This window comes from Phaseolus vulgaris, chromosome 8, assembly GCF_000499845.2.
Source record: "Phaseolus vulgaris cultivar G19833 chromosome 8, P. vulgaris v2.0, whole genome shotgun sequence".
Classification (NCBI taxonomy): Eukaryota; Viridiplantae; Streptophyta; class Magnoliopsida; order Fabales; family Fabaceae; genus Phaseolus; species Phaseolus vulgaris.
Window position 1 is genome coordinate 9803682 of NC_023752.2, and position 15905 is coordinate 9819586.

General features: G+C 33.2%; 2 protein-coding genes across 6 annotated transcripts; both read left to right on the forward strand.

The window, feature by feature from the left end:
• The first annotated feature begins 262 nt into the window (after positions 1 to 262).
• On the forward strand, positions 263 to 2943 carry LOC137824539 (uncharacterized). Its single transcript, XM_068630204.1, has 2 exons — positions 263 to 2547; positions 2619 to 2943. Exons 1-2 carry the CDS (start codon positions 263 to 265, stop codon positions 2935 to 2937), a joined length of 2604 nt encoding a protein of 867 aa, XP_068486305.1. The 3' UTR covers positions 2938 to 2943.
• Positions 2944 to 3137: 194 nt separating this feature from the next.
• Positions 3138 to 7191, forward strand: LOC137825765 (uncharacterized). Of its 5 annotated transcripts, XM_068631538.1 has the most exons (7): positions 3156 to 4589; positions 4672 to 4798; positions 4888 to 5166; positions 5246 to 5347; positions 5427 to 5922; positions 6172 to 6216; positions 6642 to 7191. In XM_068631538.1, exons 1-5 carry the CDS (start codon positions 3976 to 3978, stop codon positions 5616 to 5618), a joined length of 1314 nt encoding a protein of 437 aa, XP_068487639.1. In that variant the 5' UTR covers positions 3156 to 3975; the 3' UTR covers positions 5619 to 5922; positions 6172 to 6216; positions 6642 to 7191. The 5 variants fall into 5 exon arrangements, with proteins under 5 accessions (XP_068487641.1, XP_068487639.1, XP_068487638.1 ...); XM_068631537.1 differs by lacking the exon at positions 6172 to 6216; XM_068631539.1 differs by lacking the exon at positions 6172 to 6216 and having other exon boundaries at positions 6697 to 7191.
• Positions 7192 to 15905: the final 8714 nt, after the last annotated feature.

Below are 15905 nucleotides of genomic sequence, written 5' to 3' on the forward strand. Positions count from 1 at the left end.
TGCAAAATTAAAAAAAAATGTGATTCTTAAAAGTGAAAGAATTCACGGTTTCTTTCATTTGTCTAGTGATCAATTCATTCTTGATCCAATATGTGTTTCATATTTTGGTAAAAATATCCTTAGTATCAAGTTCATTACAAACTGAATTGTGATATGGTATGATAGTTTTGTTTGATAATTCTTATATATCACTACTCATACAACGATGTTATATTGGCTAATAATTTATTTACTACTATATACATATATTATATGCAGAAAAATGGATCGAAGTTGGATGTATGAACGACTTGATCCTTCAAGGAGACTTAGCAAACAATTCATTACTGGAGTGAGTGAATTTGTTTCAAAGGCAATTGATCAAACTTTTTATACTTTAGAAGGAGGGATAAGGTGTCCTTGCATAAAGTGTGTCTGTGAGAAAATTCTTCCACCATCACATGTGAGGGCTCATTTGCTACGATATGGTTTTAAACCTAACTACACAGTTTGGGTTCAACGTGGAGAAGAGATGTCAAGTGAGGACAATGTTGATTATGCATCCAGTAGCCATGGAAGAACAGAACTTGTTGATAACATTGGTTCAATGACCAATATGGTGTATGATGCATACATGCAAGAAGCAGACATAACAAGTCATTATGATCACATGGACACCGACGATGAATATGTAGAAGAGTCACCTAATGCAAAAGCCCAAAGGTTTTATGATATGTTAGAAGCTGCAAATGAACCCATTTATGATGGTGCCACCGAGTCAAAATTATCAGTAGCCATAAGACTACTAGCAGCTAGAACGAATTGGCATACACCTGAAAAATGTTTAGACCATTTCATAAAATTGTTAGTTGATGTAGCTCCCAAAGATAATTGCATACCAAAGAACTACTACGAAGCTAAAAAAATTGTGTCAAGTCTTGGATTGAAAGTCCAAAAAATTGATTGTTGTGAAGCTGGATGCATGTTATATTACAAGGATGATAACCATTTAACTGAATGCAAATTTTGTCATCTTCCTCGGTATTTTCCTCCTAAAGATGACAAGGGAAGATACAAACAAATTCCAAGGAAGAGAATTTTTTATTTGCCAATCATCCCAAGATTACAAAGACTGTATGCATCAGTAGAATCTGCTAAGCAAATGAGATGGCATTTTGAAAACAAAAGAGAAGATGGCATACTGCGACATCCATGTGATGGGGAAGCTTGGAAGCACTTTGATAAGATATATCCGAATTTTGCTATTGACCCACGACATGTGAGACTTGGTTTATGTTCCGATGGGTTCACTCCTTATGTCCAAGCTTCAACATCCCCATATTCTTGTTGGCCTGTATTTCTTACTCCTTATAATTTGCCCCCTGAAATGTGTATGACCAAACCATACATGTTTCTTACTTGTCTCATACCTAGCCCAAGTAACCCAACTAAAAAAATAGATGTCTACTTGCAACCTCTTATTGATGATCTTAACCAATTGTGGAATGAAGGTGTAATGACATATGACATCTCTACAAGAGAAAACTTTGTCATGCGAGCTTGCTTGATGTGGACAATCAATGATTTTCCAACTTATGGCATGTTGTCAGGATGGGGGACTAAAGGGAAATTAGCATGTCCTCATTGTATGGAGGACACGAAAGATTTTACATTACCACATGGTGGTAAAAGTAGTTGGTTTGATTGTCATCGTCGATTCTTGCCTACTAATCACCCATTTAGGAGAAGCAAGAGGAGATTTACGAAAAACAGGATTGAGTTGGATGGGCCTCCTAATTTCCTAAACGGAGAGCAATTGTGGGAATTTATTCGAGACTTTCCAAAGGTGACTGATGGTCCATTTGATACTTTATTAGGGTATGGACAATGTCATAATTGGACAAAAAGATCAATCTTTTGGGATTTGCCATATTGGAAACACAATTTGCTAAGACACAATCTTGATGTCATGCACATCGAAAAAAACTTTTTTGATAATGTCTTCAATACTGTGATGGATGTCAAGGATAAAACAAAGGACAATCACAAGGCAAGAATGGATGTTGCTGAATTTTGTGCACATGGTGACTTGGAATTGGTTCAGTTACAAAATGGGAAGTTAGGAAAGCCAAAGGCAAACTACACTTTCACAAAAAAAGATGCAAAATCAATTTATAAATGGATTACAGAGTTAAAAATGCCTGATGGATATGCCTCTAACATTGCCAGGTGTGCAAACATTGATAAAGGGAGCCTGCATAATATGAAAAGTCATGATTGTCATGTCTTCATGGAGTGTTTACTACCAATTGCATTTCGTTCATTACCTGAATTTGTTTGGAATGTGATAGCTGAAATAAGTCGATTTTTCAGAGATTTATGTTGTAACTCTTTAAGGATGGATGATTTAATTCGAATGAAGGCCAATATATCTATCATTATATGTAAATTGGAAAGAATCTTCCCACCAGGTTTCTTTGATTCAATGGAACACTTGGTTATTCATCTTCCTACTGAGGCAATACTTGGTGGTCCTGTCCAATACAGATGGATGTATCCATTTGAAAGGTAATCACCCAATCCTCAGTTTTATTGTTCATAATTATTGTTCAATATTTAAAACTTGAAATGTGGTGTAGGTTGATGAGAGATGCAAAACGATTAGTGGCTAATTTAGCAAGGGTAGAAGGTTCAATATGTGCATTCTACTTACACCGTGAAATAACTTATTTTTGTTCTCATTATTTCCAACATGTAAGCTTGTTGTCAAATACAAGTTTGAGAAATGATCCTCGGACTAGTTCAAATGAGGGATTTGAATCAACATTGTTTGTTCTCAACAAATGTGGTCATCCTAGTGGATCACGTAAAGAATATTGGTTAAATGATGATGAATATCGTTCTGCCCATGTACATATCCTCATCAATTGCAATGAAGTTAAACCAATACTTGAGTAAGTTAAATATAACACAATTTGTATTGATTATGTTTAAATTGCAATGTATGACTAATTACTTATTTATTTCAAGATTGTTCTTACAAGTTAACAACAACAACAAAGAGGGTTCAGTGAATATACATAGACATTTTCCAGAATGGTTTAAAAACTACGTAAGTATTATTTAATTTAACAACTAAGTAAGTGTTACTTAATTTAACAATTATGTAACTAACTATTTCATAGGTTTATGATGAGAGGAATGTGGTGATTGACCCAAACATGAAAGCATTAGCTTGGGGACCTAATTCATCTACAACATCGTGGAACATGTACTTCGTTAATGGATACAAGTTCCATACAAAGTCATGGAGTGAAGGCAAGAAAACCACAAATTGTGGGGTGCATGTAAAAGGTGTAACAGAAGGAGGACAAGATGACTTCTTTGGCGTCATCAAACATATTTATGAATTAGAATATCTTGGTTTGAGTAAGAAGATTCCTCTTTTCTTTTGTGATTGGTTTGATCCAACCAAAAATAGAGGCACCAAAGTTCATTCAAAATATAACATTGTGGAAATCAAGATGGGTGGAAGATATATTCCATATGATCCCTTCATTCTTCCACAAAAAGTAAGACAAGTTTACTTTGTGCCTTATCCAAAGATATGTAGGAACTTGCGTGGTTGGAGCGTGGCAATCACAACAAATCCCCGAGGTCATGTTGAAGTTGATAACATACAAGATGATTTACCTTATCAGTTTGATGAAATGCCTAACGTGTTACCAATTACAATAATTGAGGAAGTAGAAGGCTTAGCTGACACATTAATTGTTGAACTCGTCAATGATGATGTTATTGAAACCGTATGTGATGATGATGATGAAGATGAGGTCAATGAATCAAGTCAAGATGATGAAGAACATGATGACAATGATATGGACAATTGGGACTTTGAAAACACTGATGACTAATGTATAATATTTTTTATTATTTGACAACTAATATGAAAATGTACCTAACTTAATTGATGATGTCATTTTTTTTTCAAGAGAAATGTCGAGGACCAGAGGAAGGGATGGTTCTGTTATCAGACATAACAATGCTAGGCGTGGAGTCCACACATCTATGCATGGTCGTCTTGCAATAGAACTAGGGTCCATCCCTTATTCTGGCCCATCAAACCAATCCCGTTTTCCTCAATCCTTCGCGCCCTCTTCCTCCACCCCTTCTTCTTCTTTGACCCCTTCTTCTTCTTCGACCCCTTCTTCCTCAACCCCGTCCTCATCCTTTCGTTCTGCAGTGCGGCAGGACAATGTTCCTCCTTCTACCTCCCGTATTATACCCGTCTTATCACCCGTGGCTCCAACAGTTCAATATTTGTCTACTCCGACACTCTTTCCCACTTGGGGTCCCCCATTACAGTCCACACCTACTCCTTCATCAGTTCATTTCTCTAGTGCTCCATCCGTTCCTGTGACTCCTCAAATTCTAGTTCAGCCCACTTATACATCAGTTCAGCCCACTCATACATCAGTTCAGCCCACTCAGGCATCAGTGCAACCCTCATCTGATACGCCAGTACAACCCACGCCTACTACGCACCATGATATCCCTGATGAAGAACATGATGGTAGTGGGAGAGTCATCATTCGACCAGTGGGTAAAGGGTAAGTTTATGATCACATTGAACTTTATTATGAATTGTTTGCTATACTTCATGTTTAACATTTTGGTTTGCATGTTTTGTAGATGGGCACCTAATCATTGTGCTACTAAGGCAATTGGGCATGCAATTAGGTCACAATTTAGGGGTCCTTACTATCACTATGACGAAACACCAGAGGAAGTCCAACTTAAATGGTGGACTGAATTTAAGGTGATCATAACATAGCATTTTCAATCATTTCGATTTAAGTATTTATTATATTCATCAACTTCTATTTAAATTTGTTGTTCTTTTTATAGACTCGAGTGACTTGGGCCCCTCATGATGAATGGCAAATTAGAAAAGTGTATGAGTCAAAGGTGAGAAAGCGCCTTTCTGATATGCTTGCTAAAGCTAGGATGAAAGCGACTAGACCTAACTGGATTAGTGAACAAGCATGGATTGGTCTCTTGGACTATTGGGATTCAAAAAAGTTCAAAGAACAATCAATCCAAAATAAATTGAATAGGTCATCAACTCGAGGTGGGGCATTGCACTCTACTGGTCGTAAATCACACCTCGACATTGCATTGAGCCTAGTAAGTATCTATATTTCGTTGCATAAGCTTAAATTTAGTAGATAATATCTAATGTTGGTAACCTTTTCATTTATTTTAGGAACGAAAATTTGGTCGGCCGGTTGAACCTGATGAATTATTCATGGCCACACACACTAAGAAGGATGGACTTTGGGTAGATAGTCGTGCCAAACAGACTTACGTAAGTTATTGCTCTACTTTTCTATACATGATTTATATTCCTTAGGATTGCCCCACTAACAATTTTCACAATGAACTAGGAAGCCTACCATGAGCGATTGAAAGCCCTCCAATCAGACAACTTTGAAGGATCATCTTCCAACTGCCAACCGATCAATCCAACAACAAAACTTCAATGTTGGAAGGATGTTGCAGGAGGCAAGAGTAGAGGTCGATGTTATGGCATTGCAGAGACTTGGCTTCCAACATTTGCCATGGAGTGTCTTCCCTAACCCAACCTTCAATATTTGCTCCTTCTAGTGATTACTTTTCTCTTAATGAACAACTTCATCAACAAGTGATGCAAGCAAATGAAAGAGTCGATCAAGCAACTCAAAGAGCCGATCAAGCAACTCAAATAGCTGCTCAAGCAAATTAAAAGTGTGCAATTTAGAGGATAAAATAAAGTTCATGGAGGAAAAATTAATCATGATGATGGAGCGGCAACAAGTTGACACCTCAACATGCACAAGTCAGGTTCACCCTCACTATGCTCGGAGCCTTGATGATCAACCCCTGCCTTGAGTTCATCATTTTGTAAGTTTTCTTAAAACATTTCTTAAGTTTGGTTTGTAGTTTCCTTGACAAGAATTTATGCAATGCAATAGAAAGACATGGAGAGGTTGAGTCATTTATGTATTACTCACATTGCATGCATGACTCTTTGCATGTTTTTATCTTCTTGGCAGTGTTGTGATGAACATGTTTTTATCTTCTTGGTAGTGTTATGATGTGCATGTTTTTATCTTCTTGGTAGTGTTGTGATGAGTGAGTGTGTTCATGCAGTAAAAGTTCGTGATATAAGCAAGGGAAAAATGATTGCAATTTTGGGTAAGTATCTTATTGGCAGTGTGTTCATGCAGTATCTCTCATTTTTCTGTTTTGGGAAAATATTGCAATTTTGTGAGGTACATAGATATATATGTTCTCTTCTAATCCTCTGTGAAGACAGACACACTAGGTTGTGACATCTATCTTTGCTTAAAACATTTGGCAAGTGTCATTGCCTTTCAATGTTCAATCACAAACTTCTTCATTTTGGTGTAATTAGATTCATTGTGGAAATCATCCAAAAATTAGAAATGGTATTGTTTTATATTTGGATTATGCATGGATCTGTTTTGTATCCTAAGCATGTTGTGTTGTGGTGTGTTATGATGAATGAATTTGAATTTGTTTGAGCATTATAGACCGAACATGTCCTGCCGCGTAGGACTGAGTGTTGTTTTTATCCCAAAATTTGAAACCCTACGCAGAATATAAGGTCATGGGATCTTCAATAGCTGATGAGCTAGTTTTCATTCAAAACAGCATAAAAGAGACGATGAATAGAAAACACCTTCTACTGGTTTATCAGCCAAGTTGCAGTCCAGCAACAAAAATGAACAACGAAGTATAGTTAAATCCTTTCTTTCTTTCAAAAATTCGCAGTACAGGTCTATCGAACACATGATTGATTGCAAGTACCGAAGCAAGGTTCCTCAGTTATTCTACCATATATCCATTTTGCATTCACACGATTCTTCGCAAGTATTTCTTATAGGGCACTACTCACATTGTACTCCTACAGGTATTGAATTCTTGTTTACTGGTATAGGAAGTGTATAAAGTCTTCAGTTTTCTTCATTGTGTTATTGGGACTGGGAGTTCTGATTCCAAATGTCTGGGTGTGGTGCATCTAGCTTGATATATGTCGAATCATAGGTGCCTTCATGGTAAATAGAGTGTGTAAAAATTAAATGAAAAATCCACATTCAAACAAAACAACTATTTATTTTCATACAATCTCATCATGTTATTCATATATATACTCATGCATGGATACTTATTAAATTCATCTATACTCAAAAATTATGTTTGGTTATGTGTATTTTTTTGAAAATGGTGCTTAAATTTATAAGATCTATAACATTTCTTTCTCTTGGTAATTTATGATATGAGTAAAAAAAGTTACAGCATCATTAAACTAATATTTTAGCAGAAGTTCAGTCATTTATGTAGATCTCCTAAATTTAAAGTTTATTCAATGAACCTATGTTGGTGATGAACCTAAATTAAATAAGTGAAAAATAAAATAAAGACAGTGTGATAATGATTGGGACAATATTGTAATGATGTTTATTAATGAATATTAGTTTGTACACAATTTTTTCCATCACTACCTACGTACTCTGATTATTCCATGTCTACGTACTCACATGGATATATCATTTCTTTAGTTATTGAATGTCTTTTTTTTTATCAAGAATATGCATTCTCAAGATGAAATGAAGTGTCTTTTAATTTTAGTTATAAAACGTAATAAATTCTATTAAATTTTCTTATGTAATTAAGTGACCCTACCGTTTATTCTAGAGTTAATATTTAACTCAAATAAACATTTTTTACAAAAAATAATTTCAATACTATGATATCACTTTACCAAGGTGCAAAAAATTATGTGTCCACATATCTAAGGTTAAGCCCATTCTAATTTTATTGTCCCCTTATCTAAGGCTAAGCCCACGCTAATTTTATTGTCTCCCTAGCTAAGCCTAAGCCCTCACTTTCTATCCAAGGCTAAGCCCCCGCTAAAGTTAACATTTGTAATTTTTTGTGTTGGCAACTTGTAGGCAAAGCCCACGCAAGCCAACTTTTTGCGACGCCACACACCCGACAATTTTTTTGCGACAAGGATATTAGCTTCAAAGTTGTATGAAGGCAAAGCCCATGTTAATTGCATCTTTGCGTGGGCTTTTTGTGAGTAGTGTCTGCCTTTGGCCCTTGCTAATAATTTTTTTTTTTGTAGTGTGTGGATTTAACAATCCTATTTATCATTGTTTATTGCACATCTTCTTTAGAAGGCTATGTTTCAATCGTTCCACATATAACACATTCTTTATTATTATTGATCCTTTGGTTCCAACATTCATCTTCCAAGGATCCTTCCGCGGTTGTTGCCTCTGTAGGTTCCAACATTCCTCTTCCAACTTGACAACTTTTTAACATTGTTCTTTCTTCCTGAATTATATCATATTCCATTTTTATTGAAGACAACATTTTGTGATCCTAAAAGTGTTTCAAGGTTTTCCCTACCTTTAGTGAAATTTGATAAAGTTTTGAAAAGGTATTCAACCTTCTTTTCTAAACCTTTACAATTTTCGCAGGTTTTAATAGATGCATGCAGACATTAATTCAAGGCTAACTAATTCTGTTTTGGCATCATTTAATTCATTTTCTAATGCTTTGACCTTTGGTTCAAGTCGATTATTTGTACTTCTTAGTTTATTGCATATAACAACCAACCTATTGACTTCATCATGTGTTTCTTTAAAAGCAATTAACAGGTGATCATAGCTTTCTGAATCATTTGAGTAATTACTAACCAAATCATAGCTTGATTCTCCATTGTTCACCATGAAGCACATATTTTCTTCTTCACTTTCTGTTGAAGAGTCACTTGATGAAGATACTTCATTATCTTCCCATAAAATATACGCCCCATTTCCTTTGCTTCTTTCAACCTTCTTGCTGACTTGTTTGTCTTTGCTTTGATTGTTTGGACAATCAATTTTTATATGATCTGGTTTTCCACAACCAAAGCAAGTGTGGTTAGAGGAATTAGATTCATTTGATTTATAGTACCTCCTTTTTGGTTGTGTTCTTTCCCGACTCTTCTTCTTTAGAAACCTGTTCAATCTTTTGGTGAGAAGATTTAAAGTTTCATTATTCCCTGAATTCTCTTCTTCTTCACTTAGTTCATTTTGCAAATTGTTCTTCAGAGCAATGCTTTTGGTATTCTTTTTCAATGATTCTTGCTCCTTCAATTTGTTGAGCTCTAACTCATGTTCTCTGAGTTTCCCGAACAATGCAGCAGTGGAGAGCTTTGATAAATCTCTGGACTCAAAGATTGCAGTCACCTTGGGCTGCCATCTTCTATTAAGACACTTTAGAACCTTGATATTTATCTCTTCTTTATCAAAAACTTTTTCAAGACCTATTAGATGATTTACAATATGTGTAAATCTCTTATGTACATCAGCAATGGTCTCTTATGGCTACATTCTAAATAGCTCATATTCTTGAAAGAGAGCATGCTTTCTTGTCCTCTTCACATCATTTATGCCTTCATGAGTTACTTATAATATCTCCCACATTTCTTTAGCAGAGTTGCACTGAGATACTCTGAAAAAATATCCATATTCAAGGCATAAGTGATAATATTTTTTGTTAGAGAATCATACTGTGCTTTTTTCTTTTCACTGTCACTTCATTCAGACCAAGCTTTTTTTACAGTTTCATCTTTAACAACATGCATAGGTACAAAATGTTCATTTACAACAACATCCCAAATTCCCATATCAATTGATTTCATAAAGATTTTCATTATTATTTTCCATAATGCATAATTAACACCACCAAACATAAGAGGTCTATTAATAGACACACCCTCAGCAAAATGCAACTTAAACTCAACCATATTGAAATAAATCTTGATTAAAATACAAGTCCTAACTCGGATACCAATTTTTGAGATTATGGAGTCTAAGTTCAAGAGAGAGTGAATTGTACTTAGGATAATTTTCGCAAATACACTTTTTAGGAAATCCTGACAGAAAAAGAACATATTGATTTAAAGAAAAATAGATTGATATTCTTGTTCTAGTAGCAATTTCAGAAGTACAACAGATTAGTTTTAGGATTAACAAATTTTTTTTCTGACTTAAGAATTCTATCTAATGAAGTTTATACAGAGGGAATATTAATGACAGTATCAAGGATAAAAGCTTTGAATACAACGAGTTATCAAAAATTCAATTTAGTTTTAAAATCAAGATCTTGAAAAAAAAAATCAAGTGAGATTAAAATCTTTATTTTAGAAAAAAAAACAAAAGTTTTGAAGCACACAATTCTAAAGATTTATTCAAACCATTTTCTTACAAAAGATTGTTCAAGAACAAGACAAATTTTAAACCAGTAACCACTTTCCTTTTAAAACCCGATTTCACGTGAAGAGTTCTATAATAGTTCTTAAACCAAGATTGTTTTTAGGTGACCAACTTTAAGAAAAAATCTGTCAAAGATTAAGGATTCCTTGAGTTTTAAGTTTGATTAAAGTCTTATTAAAATCTTGAAACACAGGATGTGATTCAAGCCAAAAGCAACAATAGAAAACAACTGATTCAATTATGAAACAACAAGTTTATTTCACCACAAATTTTCATATTTTATTTTTAAAGGCAATGATTAAGGAAGAAGAATGTCACACACAAATTTATACTGGTTCACTCAATAAGAGTTACATTCAGTCCCACCTTACACCAAGATGGATTCCATTAAAATAAAACAATCTTTACAAACAACTCAGTTCTTGAACCCTTCAAGAACCAAGGACACAGGCTGAAACACACTATTTTAGCAACAGACTTACTTCTAAAAACACTATCGTACATACAAAAACACTTTTACAAGGAAAAAGAATTAGGAAAGAAACACATTATTTGCAGACTAAGGAACTCAAACCCGGATCCTCATTGCTGCAGAACTTTGACAGAACTTCAACTCCCCAGCCAAAAGAAAACATCACAAGGACTCTTAAAAGTTTTTAAGAAAAACTTTCAAAAATTAAGCTCACATGAAAACCACAATGAAATTTACTTGAAAATTGTAAGCATTTTTTAAGTGCAAGGGATAATATGAACTAAGTTAAAGCTCCCTTTTTATAGGATTCAAATTAAAATAGTTTTCTCAAAACAGTTTTGAAAACTGTTATAAAACAACAAATTAAAACTTGAAAGAACAATATATTTTGAAAAAAACACTTTGGTGGTAACATAACTACCCTTTGATTTGGTTAAAATTGAATATGTGAGCAAAACTGATTTTTGGAGACAAAACAGAATTTTGAAAATATGAAAACAATTTTGATGCAATGCAAATGAATCAATTGTTTTATCAAACAACAAATTAAATTATTAGTGTAGTAAAACAGTTTTAAAACTTGAGCATATTTTTAAAACTCGTTTTAAAAGATATATCCTTGTGCTTAAGTTCATCACCGTGGCTATGAGATATGAGGTTGAATCAAAGTGCAAAAGACTACTTAAACAACTCTGACCTAACTAAGACCATGATATACACTTTTTATACACCTTCAAACATTTTTTCTTCATCAAACACTTCTTCATAAAAGCTGAGCAGAATCTTCATTTATCCTCAACAATTAGACCATAATTAGAACAATTTCTTAAATATGTTTTTTAAATACATTTTGCTCTTATCTTGATCTTGACCATTTACAAATATTGTAAACTTTATTAATGATAACTCAAATAAAGAATTACAACATGTTGAAGTATGGAAAGTCTCATTGAAGAAGACTATATGGTCTCCCTATAACGTCTAATATTGGAAAAGTTGCTATGAATAGAAAATTTTGAATTTGGTTATCCTTTGTAAAGATGTTGAAGATTTTCCAGTGAAGAATTTTGTCACTTTGAAGTAGGGATGACAATGCGGGCTAATTTTACTAGTCTGCCCCGCATAAGGGTTGACCCGCTTAAGAAATACTTTTTTTTAAATAATTAATAAAAAAATTAAATAGATTTTTTGAAAAAAAATTATTCTTTTTTTTATTTAGATGCACTGCATAAATGATCTCATAATATTATTTTCACGACACGTGTAATAAGATGTGAGCAAAAGTTTCATAATGTGAAGTATGAGGTTGCATGAAAAAAATATGAGGGTGCAAAAACAAATTTTAGATTTTTAAGTATACGGGCAAGCCCGCCCTTCCCTACACCTGGCCCACCTGGACTACGGTTTATACGGGGCGTGCCTAAGCGGGTTTAGGGTTGGAATAGACAACTTGTCTCGTGTTTTTCTAAGCAGGTTGCGGGGCGGCCCACATGGTTCGTTTTACTTTTCCATCCCTACTTTGAAGGTTGGAAAACTTGGTTATGGAAAGAATAAACACTCCATGTGTTTAAAGTCATTAGATAATATTCTCAAAACGTCTACTAATGGATGCTTCATTATGGAAAGGAAGATATTGATTCAATTATTCTATTACATTCAAAGGAAGCAAGAACTGAAACCAATGCGAGGAATTTCTCTTAAATTCTACAATAAAAAAACTCCTTTAAAAAACGTGTATAAAATAAGCAAATATCCTTCCAAGATATTATTCAAAAAAATCTTCTACAATATCTCTCAGAGCAGCACAAAGTTTAATTACAATCAATGCACAAAATTGAATCAACTTTGGAAAAATACATTTGGAAGAGAAATGAAAATGAGATTTGGGATTGACTGGGAAAGAAGATACATGCTTCACAACTTAGACAAATTTTGAATTCATTTTATGCCAAGAAAGGAATATTATAAAAGAGACTTCAGAGGAAGAACATAAGCATGAAGTTCCATAGCCAAATAACGCTCTTAAACCTAAATTTAATTTTCTTTTACTTTTGTCTTCCTCATGGAAGGTTAAACCTTTTGGGTTGATTCCGTTGTGATTTCCCATTGTATTCAAAGGTTTTGTTCAATAAAAATTTTCTCTTCAATTTTCTGTAACAATTGGTTTTAACCCTCATATTTTTTTGAATTCGAGTTTCTGTCAAAGGAATTGTGTTTGAACTCTTGTTGAGAATTCATTTTTTTTTATTTAATTAGATTTTTTTGGTTAGTTCACTTAGTTCTAATCAATCTCTTCTTCGCTTAGTTCAAGAGGTAGAAGAAAAACATCTCACGAGTATACGCTTGGAGATGAGTGAGATACTAAATGCATCATTATATTCTTGTCTCACTGATAAAATTTTGTTGAATTTGATTGACGCTTGTATGATTAAGTATAAAATTTGTGACTGAAGAATGATAATCTTGGAATAAACAATAAGGAATTTGTGTTGAATAAACTTGAGAGTTAACATGTTTCCTCTACTGTTTGTTATCATCTACTTTAATTTTTTGCACAACAAATTAAAATCCCCCTTTTACTTTATTGTTATTATTAATCTTACTATTTTGCAGCTATGTTTTGAACATTGTTTGACTGAATTTACTATTGGATTTGTTGGAAGACGATTTGGGGTCATTTGACCTTATCTATATTATTATGTTTTTAGTATTAGACAGTCTAGTTCTGTGTTAGATAATATTCGCTGAAATAATTTTAATTTGACTGCTAAATGACAATATGTCTAGTTCAACATTAAGTACAATGATTTGTGATTAACAAAGATATCCTAACTTAATTGAGTGCCTAAATAATGTATATTAAGACCTTATGTATGAGAAGTTGAGAGATTTTGTTGCACAATTATAACACACACATGCATCTAGATATTAGATATGTTAAACTACTTTAATGTATAATTTTGTGATCTAGTTGCAGATCAAAGTCTTAGATTTGCTCAAGTGTTAATATATGGTAGGACATAATTAATACTATTTTTTTGAAAAACATAAATCAATATTCTTTATTACATATCAATTTGATACTTAAATAAATGTATTGATTTATAGTTATTAAAATGGAGTACATAATGGATTGTAGTTTTGTTTATAATAATATGCATATGTCTTGTTGATGATATTGATTTATGTATACTTATCTTGTGTTTAGTAATTTACCTTTCTCTTTTTGATTACTTGGAGTTTGCTATGATTGTACTTAATACATGTGTAGATAAGATTGTAAATTCACATGTTGAACTTGAAAGGAATTAGTATATTTTATAGATATTTTTCTTTTTGGATGAATGTACACTAACACACATATATATTATGTATGCGTCTTCTTTTGAAATACTTTTAGTTATGTGAACCATATGTTAAGCACCACTACAACATAGTGTGTGTATGCATTTAAAGTATAAAACTACTCTCTTAACTTTATTTTTTACCACTTTCCTTGCTCATCAAACTTGTTTTTCTAAACTCACTTGGTTCTTATGATGCCTTTTCCTCTTAGCTAAGAAATTAGGATCCAAACATTATTCTTGTGAATTGTGAAAGTGCCAGATTTTAGTAATATTTCATATTAAATACAAGTACTTATGGATATTAATTGATAAAATAACCCCTAATTTATAAATGTATACATTTGTACATATTTTGTGATTTTAATAAGAATGATTTATTCCCATATTTGTGTTAATTTTAGGATTCTAGGGAAGAATGAAGATGATTGGGCAAAAGAAGAATATACAAAGCTAAAAAGGGAAAGCTGGAATGCACCAAATACTCACCAAAGCTCGCCCAAAACTCACCTAAGCCAGACGCTCCCAAAGGATCTCGCTCAAACAAGCTCAATCTCGCCCAAGCGAGATTGCTCCAGTGACGTTAGACCTTTTTTTGTGCTTCTCGCCCAAGCGAGCCCAATAACGCCCAAGCGAGCCCAATAACGCCCAAGCGAGAAGTCACTTAGCCCAAGTCAATTAGGTTAAATAGGTGGGTTGAGGCACAACCCTAGACACACAAGATTGAGAGGAAAACACCATTGAGTGAATTGTAATCCAATTGGGAGAATAAAAGGTGTTAGAAACCCTAGAGGAGGCAGTCGTAAAGGAGAAACATCCATAATATTTTTTTCTTGCTCTCCTTGTTTGTAATAGGCATCATGTGTTGCTAATTCTACCCTTTGGAATTGGGAGTAATTTGTTCAAACTCTTATGTCTTTAGGTGATATCTAAACATAATATTTTGTTCTTGATTGATGATTGGTATTGTCGTTTTGTTTCTAATGCTTGGTTTACCATGATCTCGAAATTTAGAATTGACTAGAAAATACTTCTAAGTTTTTGACCCAAATGATAATGCTTAACATAATTTAATGCTAAGAATAAATTTAAAATATTAATTGTTATCAACGTCTGATCTTAATGGTAATAAGTTTTTATAAATATTTGAGGATTCGATATTTAGAAGACATCTTAATAGTTTTATATGCGAGGAATCAATATAAATGATTTTTATACAGACATCAATATTAATCAAATGACACAATATTGTTATGCTAATAAAAATACAAAAGAGTGAGAAAGATGAACCCCAATTCCTATTTTTCCAATTGAAGCAACAAACTCTTTGACTTGTTTTCTTATTAATCATTGCAACAAACTTTATTATTATGTTTTCTATTTAGTGAATCTTTTACTTGATTATTCATCTATTTCTTATGGGTTCGATATTTGTCCTTGCGAAAAAATTATTACTTTTGACAACATGATGTACTTGCCGTAAAAAGTCATCAAATTGATTGATTTATTCTTTCATTGTTATAATGTAGTTATCATCTAACAATGTTTGATCTATACTTTTGGGTTTTGGGTTCAATATTTGAGATACATGAATATATAACTTGATAGAATGAGTTGATATTTAGTTCTTTAGCATTGCCTCATGTGCTTTTCTCTTGAGGGTGAAATGTCACATAGTTTTAGTCTTTCATTAGCCATTGTGGCTTCAAAACAATGTCTAAAATATTCAAAGAACTTCGTTTGAAGGTTGTTCTACATTTGTGTTTACTTCATTTG

Excerpts from the sequence above, each read along its gene's own strand:
- LOC137824539 (XM_068630204.1), top strand. The coding sequence starts at position 263 with ATGGATCGAAGTTGGATGTATGAACGACTTGATCCTTCAAGGAGACTT. Across the intron at positions 2,548-2,618 it reads TGGATGTATCCATTTGAAAG|GTTGATGAGAGATGCAAAAC; the intron begins GTAATCACCCAA and ends AATGTGGTGTAG.
- LOC137825765 (XM_068631538.1), top strand. The coding sequence starts at position 3,976 with ATGTCGAGGACCAGAGGAAGGGATGGTTCTGTTATCAGACATAACAAT. Across the intron at positions 4,590-4,671 it reads ATTCGACCAGTGGGTAAAGG|ATGGGCACCTAATCATTGTG; the intron begins GTAAGTTTATGA and ends CATGTTTTGTAG. Across the intron at positions 5,167-5,245 it reads TCGACATTGCATTGAGCCTA|GAACGAAAATTTGGTCGGCC; the intron begins GTAAGTATCTAT and ends CATTTATTTTAG.